The sequence below is a fragment of the Oncorhynchus mykiss genome, chromosome 29, assembly GCF_057628025.1.
Source record: "Oncorhynchus mykiss isolate SJ-2025 chromosome 29, ASM5762802v1, whole genome shotgun sequence".
NCBI classification, from domain to species: domain Eukaryota; kingdom Metazoa; phylum Chordata; class Actinopteri; order Salmoniformes; family Salmonidae; genus Oncorhynchus; species Oncorhynchus mykiss.
In genome coordinates, this window is record NC_143050.1 from 14,171,846 (window position 1) to 14,186,171 (window position 14,326).

Here is a 14,326-nt window from a genome sequence, read left to right on the forward strand (position 1 = left end):
GGAAGACAAATCTTCGTCCCAGTCTCAGGTCTTTTGCAGACTCCGTCAGGTTTTCTTCCAGAATGGTCCTGTATTTGGCTCCATCCATCTTCCCATCAATTTTAACCATCTTCCCTGTCCCTGCTGAAGAAAAGCAGGCCCAAACCATGATGCTGCCACCACCATGTTTGACAGTGGGGATGGTGTGTTCAGCTGTGTTGCTTTTACCCCAAACATAACGTTTTGCATTGTTGCCAAAAAGTTCAATTTTGGTTTTATCTGACCAGAGCACCTTCTTCCACATGATTGGTGTGTCTCCCAGGTGGCTTGTGGCAAACTTTAAACGACACTTTTTATGGATATCTTTAAGAAATGGCTTTCTTCTTGCCACTCTTCCATAAAGGCCAGATTTGTGCAATATACGACTGATTGTTGTCCTATGGACAGAGTCTCCCACCTCAGCTGTAGATCTCTGCAGTTCCTCCAGAGTGATCATGGGCCTCTTGGCTGCATCTCTGATCAGTCTTCTCCTTGTATGAGCTGAAAGTTTAGAGGGACGGCCAGGTCTTGGTAGATTTGCAGTGATCTGATACTCCTTCCATTTCAATATTATCGCTTGCACAGTGCTCCTTGGGATGTTTAAAGCTTGGGAAATCTTTTTGTATCCAAATCCGGCTTTAAACTTCTTCACAACAGTATCTCGGACCTGCCTGGTGTGTTCCTTGTTCTTCATGATGCTCTCTGCGCTTTTAACGGACCTCTGAGACTATCACAGTGCAGGTGCATTTATACGGAGACATGATTACACACAGGTGGATTGTATTTATCATCATTAGTCATTTAGATCAACATTGGATCATTCAGAGATCCTCACTGAACTTCTGGAGAGAGTTTGCTGCACTGAAAGTAAAGGGGCTGAATAATTCTGCACGCCCAATTTTTCAGTTTTTGATTTGTTAAAAAAGTTTGAAATATCCAATAAATGTCGTTCCACTTCATGATTGTGTCCCACTTGTTGTTGATTCTTCACAAAAAAATACACTTTTATATCTTTATGTTTGAAGCCTGAAATGTGGCAAAAGGTCGCAAAGTTCAAGGGGGCCGAATACTTTCGCAAGGGACTGTATATGAACAGACTAGACGACCAGTTATTTTAGCCTTTAGCCGTACCCTTATCCTCCTCCTCCTCTGTTCCTCTGGTGATGTGGAGGTTAATCCAGGCCCTGTAGTGCCTGGCGCTATCATTTGCTGACTTCTGTAACCGTAAAAGCCTTGGTTTCATGCATGTTAACATTAGAGGCCTCCTCCCTAAGTTTGTTTTATTCACTGCCCTAGCCCACTCCACCAACCCGGATGTCCTAGCCGTGTCTGAATACCACCACTCCTCATCACTATCAGAAGCTCACTAAAACACTTCAGCGAGCAGGCATTCATAATCGACATGGCCCAGGAATCCTGGAAGGATATTCAGTAGAGGATGCCTGGTAATTCTTTAAAAGTGCCCTCCTCGCCATCTTAAATAAGCATGCCCCTTTCAAAAAATGTAGAAGCAAGAACAGATATAGCCTTTGGTTCTCTCCAGACCTGACTGGCCTTGACCAGCGCAGAAACATCCTGTGGCGTTCTGCATTAGCACCGAATAGCCCCCGTGATATGCAACTTTTCAGGGAAGTCAGGAACAAATATACACAGGCAGTTAGGAAAGCTATGGCTAGCTTTTTCAAGCAGATATTTGCATCCTGTAGCACAAACTCAAAAAAGTTCTGGGACACTGTAAAGTCCATGGAGAATACGAGCACCTCCTCCCAGCTGCCCACTCCACTGAGGCTAGGAAACACTGTCACCACCGATAAATACACGATAATTGAGAATTTCAATAAGCATTTTTCTACGGCTGGCCATGCTTTCCACCTGGCTACCCCTACCCTGTTCAACAGCCCTGCACTCCCCACAGCAACTCGCCCAAGCCTCCCCATTTCTCCTTCACCCAAATCCAGATAGCTGATGTCCTTAAAGAACTGCAAAACCTGGACCCTTAAAAATCAGCCGGGCTAGACAATCTGGACCCTCTCTTTGGGTCCAGAAATTGTTGCAACCCCTATTACTAGCCTGTTCAACCTCTCTTTCATATCATCTGAGATTCCCAAAGATTGGAAAGCTTTCATCCCCCTCTTCAAAGGGGGAGACACTCCACACCCAAATTGCTACAGACCTATATCTATCCTACCCTGCCTTTCTAAGGTCTTCGAAAGCCAAGTCAACAAACAGGTTACCGACCATTTCGAATCCCACCGTACCTTCCTACCGCCATCGAGAAGAGACATTACTGTGCAGCCTTATTTGTCGACCTGGCCAAGGCTTTCGACTCTGTCAATCACCACATTCTTATTGCCAGACTCAACAGCCTGTGTTTCTCAAATGATTGCCTCGTCTGGTTCACCAACTACTTCTCTTGATAGAGTTCAGTGTGTCAAATCGGAGGGCCTATTGTCCGGACCTCTTGCAATCTCTATGGGGGTGCCACAGGGTTCAATTCTTGGGTCGACTCTCTTCTCTGTATACATCAATGATGTCGCTCTCGCTGTGGGTGATTCTCTGATCCACCTCTACGCAGACGACACCATTCTGTATACTTCTGGCCCTTCTTTGGACACTGTGTTATTAACCTCCAGACGAGCTTCAATGCCATACAAATCTCCTTCCGTGGCCTCCAACTGCTCTTAAATGCAATTAAAACTAAGTGAATGCTCTTTAACCGATCACTGTCCGCACCTGCCCGCCCATCCAGCATCACTACTCTGGACGGTTCTGACTTAGAATATGAGGACAACTACAAATACCTAGGTGTCTGGCTAGACTGTAAACTCTCCTTCCAGACTCACATTAAGCATCTCCAATCCAAAATTAAATCTAGAATCTGCTTCCTATTTCGCAATAACACTCATGCTGCCAAACATACTCTCGTAAAACTGACCATCCTACCGATCCTCGACTTCAGCGATGTCATCTATAAAACAGCCTCCAACACTCTACTCAACAAATTGGATGCAGTTTATCACAGTGTCATCCGTTTTGTCACCAACTCCCCATATATTACCCACCACTGCGACCTGTACGCTCTCGTTGGGTGGCCATCGGTTCATACTCGTCGCCAAACCCACTGGCTCCAAGTCATCTGCTAAGTCTCTGCTAGGTAAAGCCCCGCCTTATCTCAGCTCACTGGTCACCATAGCAGCATCCACACGTAGCACGCACTCCAGCAGGTATATCTCACTGGTCACCCCCAAAGCTAATTCCTCCTTTGGCCGCCTTTCCTTCCAGTTCTCTGCTGAAAATGACTGGAAGGAACTGCAAAAATCAATGAAGCTGGAGTCTTATATCTCCCTCTAGCTTTAAGCACCAGCTGTCAGAGCAGCTCACAGATCACTGCACCTGTACATAGCTCATCTGTAAACAGCCCATCCAACTACCTCATCCGCATACTGTATTTATTTATTTATCTTGCTCCTTGGCACCCCAGTATCTCTACTTGCATATTAATCTTCTGCACATCTACAATTCCAGTGTCTAATTGCTATACTGTAATTACTTCGCTACCATGACCTATTTATTGCCTTACCTCCCTTATCTTACCTAATTTGCACTCACTGTAAATAGATTTTTCTTTTTTCTACTGTATTATTGACTGTATTCCATGTGTAACACTGTGTTGTTGTATGTGTCAAACTGCTGTGCTTTATCTTGGCCATGTCGCAGTTGTAAATGAGAACTTGGTCTCAACTAGCCTACCTGGTTAAATGAAGGTGAAATAAAAATAAATAAAAATGTTTTGCATAAAATATGAACAATGATGAAAGTATTTGTGTTAAGATAGAAATGTGATTTTAGTTTTCTAATGAGATAATAGTTTTTGATATCCTTTGCACATTAAGTAGCCACACCCCGAGTGAGGTCAGACAGCTTGTTAGCATCAATGAATGCCCCGTTTGACCAACAGTGCATAAAGGCTTGGTGATGAAATTAACATCAGACCAGGAAACGTGAGGCGAGAGCTACGTGTTTTAAATGGTTGGAACTCTGAACCTCAACACGGGGTGAAGTAATAAACTCACCTTCCTTTAGACCAGAGAGACGAAGAGCTGCAGCTCATGTCTATTGTGGTCCGAATCCTGAATACCAACAAGAGGAGGAAGAGGAGAGAAGCTCATCTCAGACAATCACTGGTACAGCTGAATAGCTGTCTTAAGTCAAAGCGAATTTAAGTGAGACTATCCTACTACGCTCATCACCAATGGGAACCCTTGACATGGCTGGTTATCTTCCAGAGTGAACAAGAGTAGAAGACGGAAAAAGGGTGACCCCTTTCGGACAATCAGAGCCATACAGCTGGAAGGCCAACAACTTGCCGAGAAGGCTTGGTTCCGCCCAAGATAAATAAATAATGAAGCCCCTTCCCACCATCATACCTTGTCAGTCCACTAGGGTCCCTTTTCTCATGTAAGATCCAAGAAGGTTACGGTCGTTCAGAGTTCAGAATGAGTATTTGATTCAAGGTAACCCTCTAAACAACTTCTTCCATGGTGCCCCAAAACCTAATGTGGTAATTGTTACATGATTAATTTAACTGGGTAACAATTAAACATAGTTTGTGGATTAAATAAATAACAGTACTCAGATAAATGAATGTAAAGTCATAAAATAAAATAATAATAGGGGGCCCAAGAGGCAAAAAAGTAATACAAAATAATAAGAATTATTTTACAATTTATTTTTGCCTTTTTGCCTCTTGGGCGTAGCCCCTGACTCGCACACTTGACCAGTCAAATGTATAAATTATTATTTTTATTTTTATTTTTGTATTAATCAGTTACCCAATCAAGGCAGGACCCCCCCTACCACCTCTCCTTCCCCCATCTGACAACTAGCAGAGCAGCAGCAGGCTGTCTACACTCATTGAGAGCGAGCTCCTGAATCTTCCTGTGGTTGGTGGTTGCAATATATATATATATATTACATATATAATATACACTGAGTATACAAAACACTAAGGGCACCTGCTCTTTCCATGACATAAACTGACCAGGTGAATCCAGGTGAAAGCTCACTTGTTAAATCCACTTCACAGGTTTGTGTCAAGAGCTGCAACGCTGCTGGGTTTTCACACTCAAAAGTTTCCCGTGTGTATCAAGAATGGTCCACCACCCAAAGGACATCAAGCTAACTTGACACAACTGTAAGAGGCATTGGAGTTAACATGGGCCAGCATCCCTGTGGAACACTTTCGACACCTTGTTGAGTCCATGCCCTGATGAATTGAAGCTGTCGTGAGGGCAAAGGGGGGTGCAACTCAATATTAGGAAGGCATTCCGGTAAGCCCCTGCATTAATCCAGCCTTGAACATGACTCAGCCAGTGTAGCCAATTCAGCACCATGGACAGGGCAGATGACTCAGGGTACATACAGAGTGCTGGCTGCTGCCTGTGCATAAGGAAGCACCAGAGACAGAAGAGGAAGCGAGGCATCCCACTCCCTCATTTTTTCTGGTTGATATACAGTCAATGAACTAGGTAGACCATACCCAGCTGCTATTGCATTTTTTGTCAATGGGAGAGCCACCCAATAAGTTTACTTTTTTCCCCAATGATAAACGGCCTGAATAAGCACCATCTTTTGAAGCACATGAAGAGAGGTCAGGCTCATTAGGGCATGGGGAAGGCGGGCCAGGGTTAGGGCAACATGGTGAACCAACTTGTGTGCATGACATGCACACAATAATGCCTTGACTCCGGGGCTCTCTAGCTCTCATCCATAGATACCAAGAATGTACAATCTTTCAACATTTTATATACAGCACAGCAGACAATGCAATTTCCCAATGCTATTATTTACGAATGAATCCAAAGCACTAGCCTTTATCACTGCATGCTAACTAAGTAGCATAATGGGCCACAGCTGGGGGGGAGGCTAATTTCATGTAAGTATTAATCAAGCAGACGGGTGGGTTCAGCTAATTACTCTAGGAAGGGTTCCAGCTCTTTACTTTCTCATCAGCCAAGCTTCTTTGTCTCTCCTCAAATGATGAAATAAAATGATCCTTTAGCTTGTCACTTAACTTTTTTTCTGCAAATCTCTTGTTAAAAGGGATTGTTTGAACATGTCCCTATGTCCAATAATCAGTCGCGACTCCCCTGCTTGCTAACGGCTAAACAGCTCCATCACACACCAGACAGCATCACATGATGTTCCATGCAAGAGGATTATGCCTCAGATCCAGGGGTAACAATACATATTTCAATTTGACACTTTATTACTCGCTAAATTTTTACAAATAAAGTCCTTCCATTTGCAGATGCAATGTTTTAGGGTAGATTGCCATAGTCTATTTGACAGGTATTGAAACAGGTACACATTTTTTCTATCAGCTTTTCAGCAGGAAGTTGTCATCACGCCTAAATGGCCGTCAAACTCCTTTCATCCATCATGCTCATCCTGACAGAGAGGGCTCTTTCTGGGCCCAACTGCTGCTTCATTCCACATCCCCTCAGAGAGAAAGAGAGGGCCCGGGTGGTACCAGGTGGAGACTCTTTGCTCTGTAACTAACCAAAGCCTACTTTATGTCAGCAAATTAATCACCCAACCCTGTGCTGGGAATAATCAATACACTCATCACACACACTCAGAGGAGGCCTCCACTCAGACTGCCAGACACCAGTGCTGGCACACACATGCTAACACACGCCGGTGCACACACACACACACAGACACACACACCCACACACACACACACACACAGACACACAGACACACACACACACACACCCCTCCATCAGTGAGCAGCTCCTGCCTGAAGACCCTGTGGATCCAACCCTAGACTCCATGGCTTAGTGACTAATGGCTTACAATGGAGAAACCCGCCTCTGGCGCCTAAACTGCAGCAAGTTGAGTGCAGGACGAAAGACAAGACATGCTGCATATCATATATTCTGTTACTTGCATTCATCCTATCATCCACTGCTCTCTCTCTCTGAGATGTGGATAACCTGAAGCCAACAGCTTAGCTCAACACAGTGCTGCTCCTGCACCTCCTTCTGAATGCTGTCACGTTCATGACCAATTGGATTAGAGGTTGTTGTTGGTGGTGGTAATTTAGTTACTGCAGAAACCTTCTCCTAGAGCAACAACCATGACATGAGAAGCAACATTTTTATGGTGGCAATAGATGCCATCATACTATATTAGACATAGCTTTGATCTAAGCATAAATCCTTATTTGACATGTTACACCTCTTCCTCAGAATGAAGCTATAAATATTATTTTAATTTTTTTGCAGTTTTGTTGAATAACCTGGGCATAAAATGTCATCTATAAGGCAGTTTACACTTTCATCCTCTAGTTCTAACCCCTCCCATCTCTGGTTCTTTATTGGTAACAAATAAACAATCCATGAAAATAAGAGGGTCATAAACAATAAACCAACACAGGATCTATACGCATGCTGTTTCAAAAAGAGTGAATTCATTTATTTACAGCAGATTCCCTAACACATACTGTTTATAGTCTATGGTGTCAATGCTGCCGTTGACTCTCAAATCAACTGTAGATTCCCTTGTTGTCAGCTCACCAGGTAGCTTCTCGTGTTCCTTATACAGTATAATTGTAACAGGGTTGTTGAAGAAACAAACACACTCCCCCTGGGGAACAAGCTACTCCTTTAACCACCATCTGGGTCAGCTGTGTTTGGGCTCGGACTCAAACAGGGACATAACATACACTATATATACACAAGTATGTGGACAATGCTTCAAATTAGTGGATTCAGCTTTTTCAGCCACACCGGTTGCTGACAAGTATATAAAATCAAAGCACACAGCCATGCAATCTCTAAAGACAAACATTGAAGTAGAATGGAATAACACTGAAGAGCTCAGTGACTTTCAACGTGGCACCGTCATAGGATGCCACCTTTCCAACAAGTCAGTTCTTCAAATTTATGCCCTGATAGAGCTGCCCCGGTCAACTATAAGTGAGGTTATTGTGATGTGGAAACGTCTAGGAGCAACAACGGCCACACAAGCTCACAGAACAGGACCGCCGAGTGCTGAAGCGGGTAGTGTATTAAAACCATCTGTCCTCGGTTGCAACACTCACTACCGAGTTCCAAACTGCCTCTGGAAGCAAAGTCAGCACAATAACTGTTTGTCGGGGGCTTCATGAAATGGGTTTTCATGGCCGAGCAGCCTACCCCAAGCCTAAATTCACCATGAGCAATGCCAAGTATCACTGCCATTGGACTCTAGGAGCAGTCACTAATGCTCTTGTGGCTGAATGGAAGCAAGTCCCAGCAGCAATGTTCCAACATCTAGTGGAAAGCCTTCCCAGAAGAGTGGAGGCTGTTATAGCAGCAAAGGGGTGACCAACTCCATATTAATGGCCATGATATTGGAATGAGATGTTTGACAAGCAGGTGTCCACATACTTTTGGTCATGGCTTCTTTAGAAAATAGCACACACTACGCTACTGTTGGGCTCAGCATCTGCTATCCTAGTGTTAAACAGCTAGGGTAACATAGCATGCGAGCACTGTGAATATTGAATTAATAATGAATTCAGATGAAACAGTTTAACTGCATCGTTTTCTACTGGAATTCTAATTGCAAGTAATGAGCTAGAGGTCAACGAAGCATTTGCCAGTGGGATGTACTGCCATAACAATCTCTGCCCCCTGCTATTTTAATGAGCAAACACTTGCATTGTTTCTCTCCTGCTAATCCAGATACATGGTGCATACTTTCCGGGCACTAATCATAGATATCATGAGTAATAATTGCCATATGTCCTTTTCTATGGAAATTGAGAGTCATTTTATCAATTAACACAGTCTTTCTAAGCACCTCAATTAGTCCTCCAAAATCTCCAGCAAGAGCATTTCAGGATTCTGTACAGTCAGCCTATGAGCTCATCCTAAGCCTTTGTTCTCAACCCCAATAGAAAAGGGGTCCTAATCCCTGATCCTTTACCCTATCCCACAGTACCCTCCTGTCCTTACTATGTGCAGCTGCAGGTAGTCTCCCAGTCCACTGGTGCTCTCCACTCTGACCAAGATGGCGTCTTTCTGTTGAGTACTGAAGCCCACAGCTAGGCGGTCAGCTCTGGTGCTCGGCCTCTCATTAGGGGCCCAGATGTACGTGATGAGGGCTCCTCCTCTCCCAAAGATATACGTGGTCCCAGCTAAGGAAAAATGGAGACAAACAGAAATATTATAAGGAGATTGAGAGATAGGGACAGGATATTGAGGGAGAAGGGGGAGACATTATTAGAGAGAGAGAGAGTTGTTAGTGAGCGTTCCTTCAGGATAGGTTTTTTTCATTTCTTCCCATCAGACCGTACTATCTTTACAGAGATTTCTCTTCAGTAACACTCAACCTAAATTTAGATGCCTATTTTCTTTCCAAGTACAAGACTGTGACAGCTTCATCACATTCCCTAACACAAGCCATTATTCCCTTTGCAGAAACAACATGTCATACACCGGCGCATCAAGACTGACACCAACAGGCTCTTGAACAGCTTCTATCCCCAAGCAATCAATACAACTGATAAATAGCTACACGGACCGAGTTTACCTTGTATCTTTATTGACCTGTTATTTTAGTATTTGCACTGTCTCTATGCCCACTCATAGGGCCCTACACACTGTCTCTATGCCCACTCACAGGGCCCTACACACTGTCTCTATGCCCACTCACAGGGCCCTACACACTGTCTCTATGCCCACTCACAGGGCCCTGTCACTGTCACTCCAACACACACACAAACACTCACTCCATCATCTGTTCACTCACACATAATATGCACATACATTTAGAGTGACTCTACACACACCCACACCCACTCACATACAAGCTGCTGCTAGTCTGTTTATCTTATATCTTGTAGCCTACTCACCTTACCCCTATACATATCTACCTCCATCACTCCAGTATCCCTGCACATGCAGACAATGATATTAGAACTAACTTTTTGAATATTTCTTGTATGTATTATACTTACTTACTTTATTTTGTATTTCATATTTCTTATTCTTGTTTCTTTGTGTGCGTGTTTCCAGTAATACATTGTTATAGCTTATTCCCCCAAGTTACCCCACAATGTCACGTTTCAAATTTCAGCACACATTTAAAACACTAAAACAGACACAGCCCATGATCTCACAATTTGTTTTATGCATTCGTGTGCTTTTCTTGTGTCCCATTGGAACACTATTATACAGGAATTGCATCACACCTACCACTTCCATGAGTGGTGTAGGCTGTCAGTTGAGCTGACATGGATCTGGCATTAGGTTATGTAAACCTGCCAGTACTGCAGAGTGGGCAAGGTGCCACCATGTCCAAACATGCCAGCATAACTGTAATTACAAGGCTATTGAGTTGCAGTATGCTGCAGTAGTACGTCTTGCCCTGCCCAGGGAGTCAACACTGTGCATTGAGTTAAACTGAGATGAATAATTCATGTGGACGTATGGGAGTAAGCTATGAATCACACTGAATACTGTGAATCACACTAAATACTATGAATCACACTGAATACTATGAATCACACTGATTCATGTCAAGATATGAATCACTTGAATGAGTCTCATACATACTGTATAATCCTCTTGACACTTATAACAATATATATCCCTATATAGTTTTTGTTACCCAAAACTATACCTGCAATATTAAAGCTGATCTACGCTCTCGTACATTTTTAACTAGTCAGTGGCCACGCCCCCGTGAGGCCAGACATTACATCAGGCGTCATGGAATCGTCTCTTTTTTGAAGCACAAACACCAGGAGATTTGGTTGAATGGTTACAGCCATTCTCAACGCGGCCGCTGACAACTCGTACATAAGGTCCTACCTATTAGTTTGTGCCTCGAATGCCAACACCAACCGCTGGTGGGGGGGGGGGTCCCGAGACACAAAAGGGGGGAATACTAGCCCAGACCCATGATGAGCCTCATCAAGGCCGTTGGGGGGGTCGAGATTACGTGCAACACCGTACGAGGCCGCCAGAGCAGAAAACAAATCTAGTTGTAAACTCCCCTATGAGAACAGTGAGGAGCAGACAGGCCCCTAGACTGGGATTATCTTAGAACACATATAAGATAGCACTGAGGTGTACCACACTGGTCGTAAAAGAAGTCCAGTGGACTTCCACCTCCAAAACAAATGGCAAAAATAGTCATGATTTTCCATGTGTTGTTTCAACTATAATAGTAAAGTGCTCTAATCATGTGTTCCGGTAGGATAATATTCCATAAATCGGTAGGATAACTGGTCCCCTTGAGTACCAGCGCCAATACCAGCACAGTCAGTCCAGCCACAATCAGTAAGAGGATTAGAGACCTCACAAGTCAAATTGCTTTTGATAACAGCGACAGAGGAGTTTGTAGTCACTCAGATTGCAACACGGGGAAGGGAATCTCCAGAACACTCTTCTGATGGTCAACACACATGCCACTAATAAATAGAACCCTCCATTCAGGAGGAAAGTTATTAGAAGTCATGAACCATGATCACACCGCGTACGACTGGTTCAGTGCTTAGAGAGCACTTCCGTCGCAAGGCTTGCTCCTCAGTGGATTACATAGCTATGAAATAGACTCCTTCATACCTATCACCACTACAATGGTTTAAGACACATTGACGTGTAGGACAACTACTACAGGTCCCCTTAACACATGTCTTGAGGTCGACATCAATTCTTACTGACCTCCAGGCATTGACCTGGAAATTATCTGATGACTTTGCAACCTACCAGGATACTTGGTTCTTTCGCTTGGCATGTGCGCTTATGTAAGCATAAACACACAAACACACACGTACAACGGAACATTTAATGAGGATTTATGATCGGATCACTTAAGGGGCCAAAAAAATCCCAATCTTAGCAAAAACATTTTTCTACACTGAGGCCTTTGACTCTATACTGTAGCTACAGTACTCACCAGTTTCTCCACAGAGGTCTATAGGTCATCCCTGTAGATTGCCTGAAGCTTGGGCCTTACAGCTGTAGACTTATCATGTAGTTATCCACTTAGGATAGTGCCCTAAGCAACACACTGCGAATTAGGAACACCCTAGATATGACATTAGACAATGCCATGATAGGGTCATTCTGCCAAGACCTTGGACGTATATAGAATATAGTCCAATTAGATGAAGGTGTGATAACTATATTTTGTACATCTTTTGTTTATGATTTTATTCCTTTTCATTTCATTTCCTTTGACACTTAGGAGGTGATAGAGCCATAAAAAAGTTCCTCATACAAACATCACTTAGTGCAACAATGGCGCTCATTTGTATATTTTGTGAGTGTGTGTGCATTGTTAACATCTGCCTAAATTACAGCCCAGATCTTCCAGTCTGGATGACCAGATAACAGGTCCGGAACGGCGATCCCAATCCGGACATCCACTGCCATTCCTTGTGGCGGCCTGCTCCATTTGCAGAAATCCTACCCCGGTTGAACACCAGAGGGGGACTGCAACGATTATCCACAACCAGGGCATCAAGTTGGTTTACAACTTGCAGAATCCTTCCAAGTTGAATCCACCAGAGGGGGACCGTCATAACTCTCATGTGACGATCTGAAGGATCAGGTTACCGTGGGTCCGCTCTAAAGCGTGCTCTCCCTCGTAGAGGAGGAGAGCGGGAAGTCGGCTGTTCATGGTCGGTCATAAATACGCTGCCCCTATGCTCTGGGGTGTTAGAGATTGGAATGTAAACTGTGGAACACAGGGAGATCCTTGGACATAAAAAGTTTGAATAATTAAATAATATTTATATTTTTGAGAATGCGGGAGTGGTGAGTGGACACTTAAGGGACAGTCAAAACAAGTGTGTTTCATTTGGTGATCTCATGAAGAACAGGAAACACACATAACTGTATCTCTTAAAGTGTACATTCCCAGCTGTCAGGTTTACATCTAGATGTTGGATAACATGAATGAGTAAATATGAAACTATTTGTGAGAAGATGTAATATGATGTTGACCTTCTAAATGAGATAATTGTTAAGATGTAAAGTTTTAACTAGTCAGTGTCCACACCCCCTTGAGGCCAGACATTGCATCAGGCGTCATGGAATCGCTCCTTTTTCCACAGAGTATAAAAGTATTTCCTACAAAATCCTACAAAATACATTAAGTCAGAGAACGCCAGGATGGAGTCCCCACGTTGGAATGGCTACAATTCTATAGACCATTAGACCAGATAATATGGAGCTGAGGCTACATAGGCCAGGGAGACCATACAGTGTGTAGAGCTGGCTACACGGCTGGAAATGGTTCAACTCTGAGACGATCGATCACTACAGAATAAGAGCAAACCCTAGACGTAGAATTACTAGTCTGCAGCGGGAAATTCCGGAACTCTAGTATGAGAATACTGACAACCGCAAAAGCATCTATTCTATGCAACAACCATCTGTACGCCTGACATATCCATTTCAACAAACAATATCCAGAGCCGCTGAGAAAGAGACAACCACGAAAGACATTGTGACTTCTGGGGAAGTTAACCAGAGACTTTCTGATTATCTGACTCTCCAGCAGATGGACCGGCAAATTCCAACAGAGAAGACAACGACATACGGGCGTTAATATAAACATTGCAATTATTCTCGAATGAGTGGCCATTCATGTGCAAAGGATTATCATTTCAATTAATATAATTATCAACTGTGTGTAGTGAATCCATTTGGTCTCTCCTGCTCTTTTCCTGTCCCCACCCCTTTCCATTGTCTACCAAGCAGTCATACCGGTTTAGCCCACAAGGGACTTATAAATGCATTGTGTTAGTAACCAATATCTACTGTTTGTTATGTATTTCTGTGATTATTTAGTCAGCTAGTAAATAAATAATTAAGCCAATTTGTATATTGCTGATTCATCATTTAGGCTAGGGTTCGTGCAGATATCCAAGGGTTTATAATGTTCAGTAATGAGAACTAATGAGGTAATAATGATACATTAATAGAAGGCTAATCAATAAGATATGAAAATATCTGAAGAGTCGATTCGGGAAATAGAGACTCTATAAACATTTTCCTGTGGTGCCCCGACTTCCTAGTCAATTAAAGTTTACATGATTAGTTCACGTAATAATAATTACACATAGAGAATTTATTTGATAAAATAAGTCTTCACATTAAATGAGTCACAGACATGACAACTGTTGACACGACAACTGTTTACCAAACATAACCTGGTTAACATATTATCTAAGTATTTTCTACAACTGTTTTAATTAGCTTCATCAGAAGATTGACGTTATATTTCAGTTATGAGTGGT

The 14,326-nt window shown here is 43.2% G+C and overlaps 1 protein-coding gene across 5 annotated transcripts in view; it reads right to left on the reverse strand.

The window, feature by feature from the left end:
- The window catches only part of nrxn2a (neurexin 2a), a 391,484-nt gene that overhangs the window by 39,458 nt on the left and 337,700 nt on the right, over window positions 1-14,326 (reverse strand). For all 5 annotated transcript variants that reach the window (XM_090226564.1, XM_090226562.1, XM_090226563.1 and 2 more), the window contains one exon: window positions 9,027-9,208. In XM_090226564.1, the coding sequence (XP_090082690.1) occupies window positions 9,027-9,208 (182 nt within the window). The remainder of the gene's footprint in view (window positions 1-9,026; window positions 9,209-14,326) is intronic.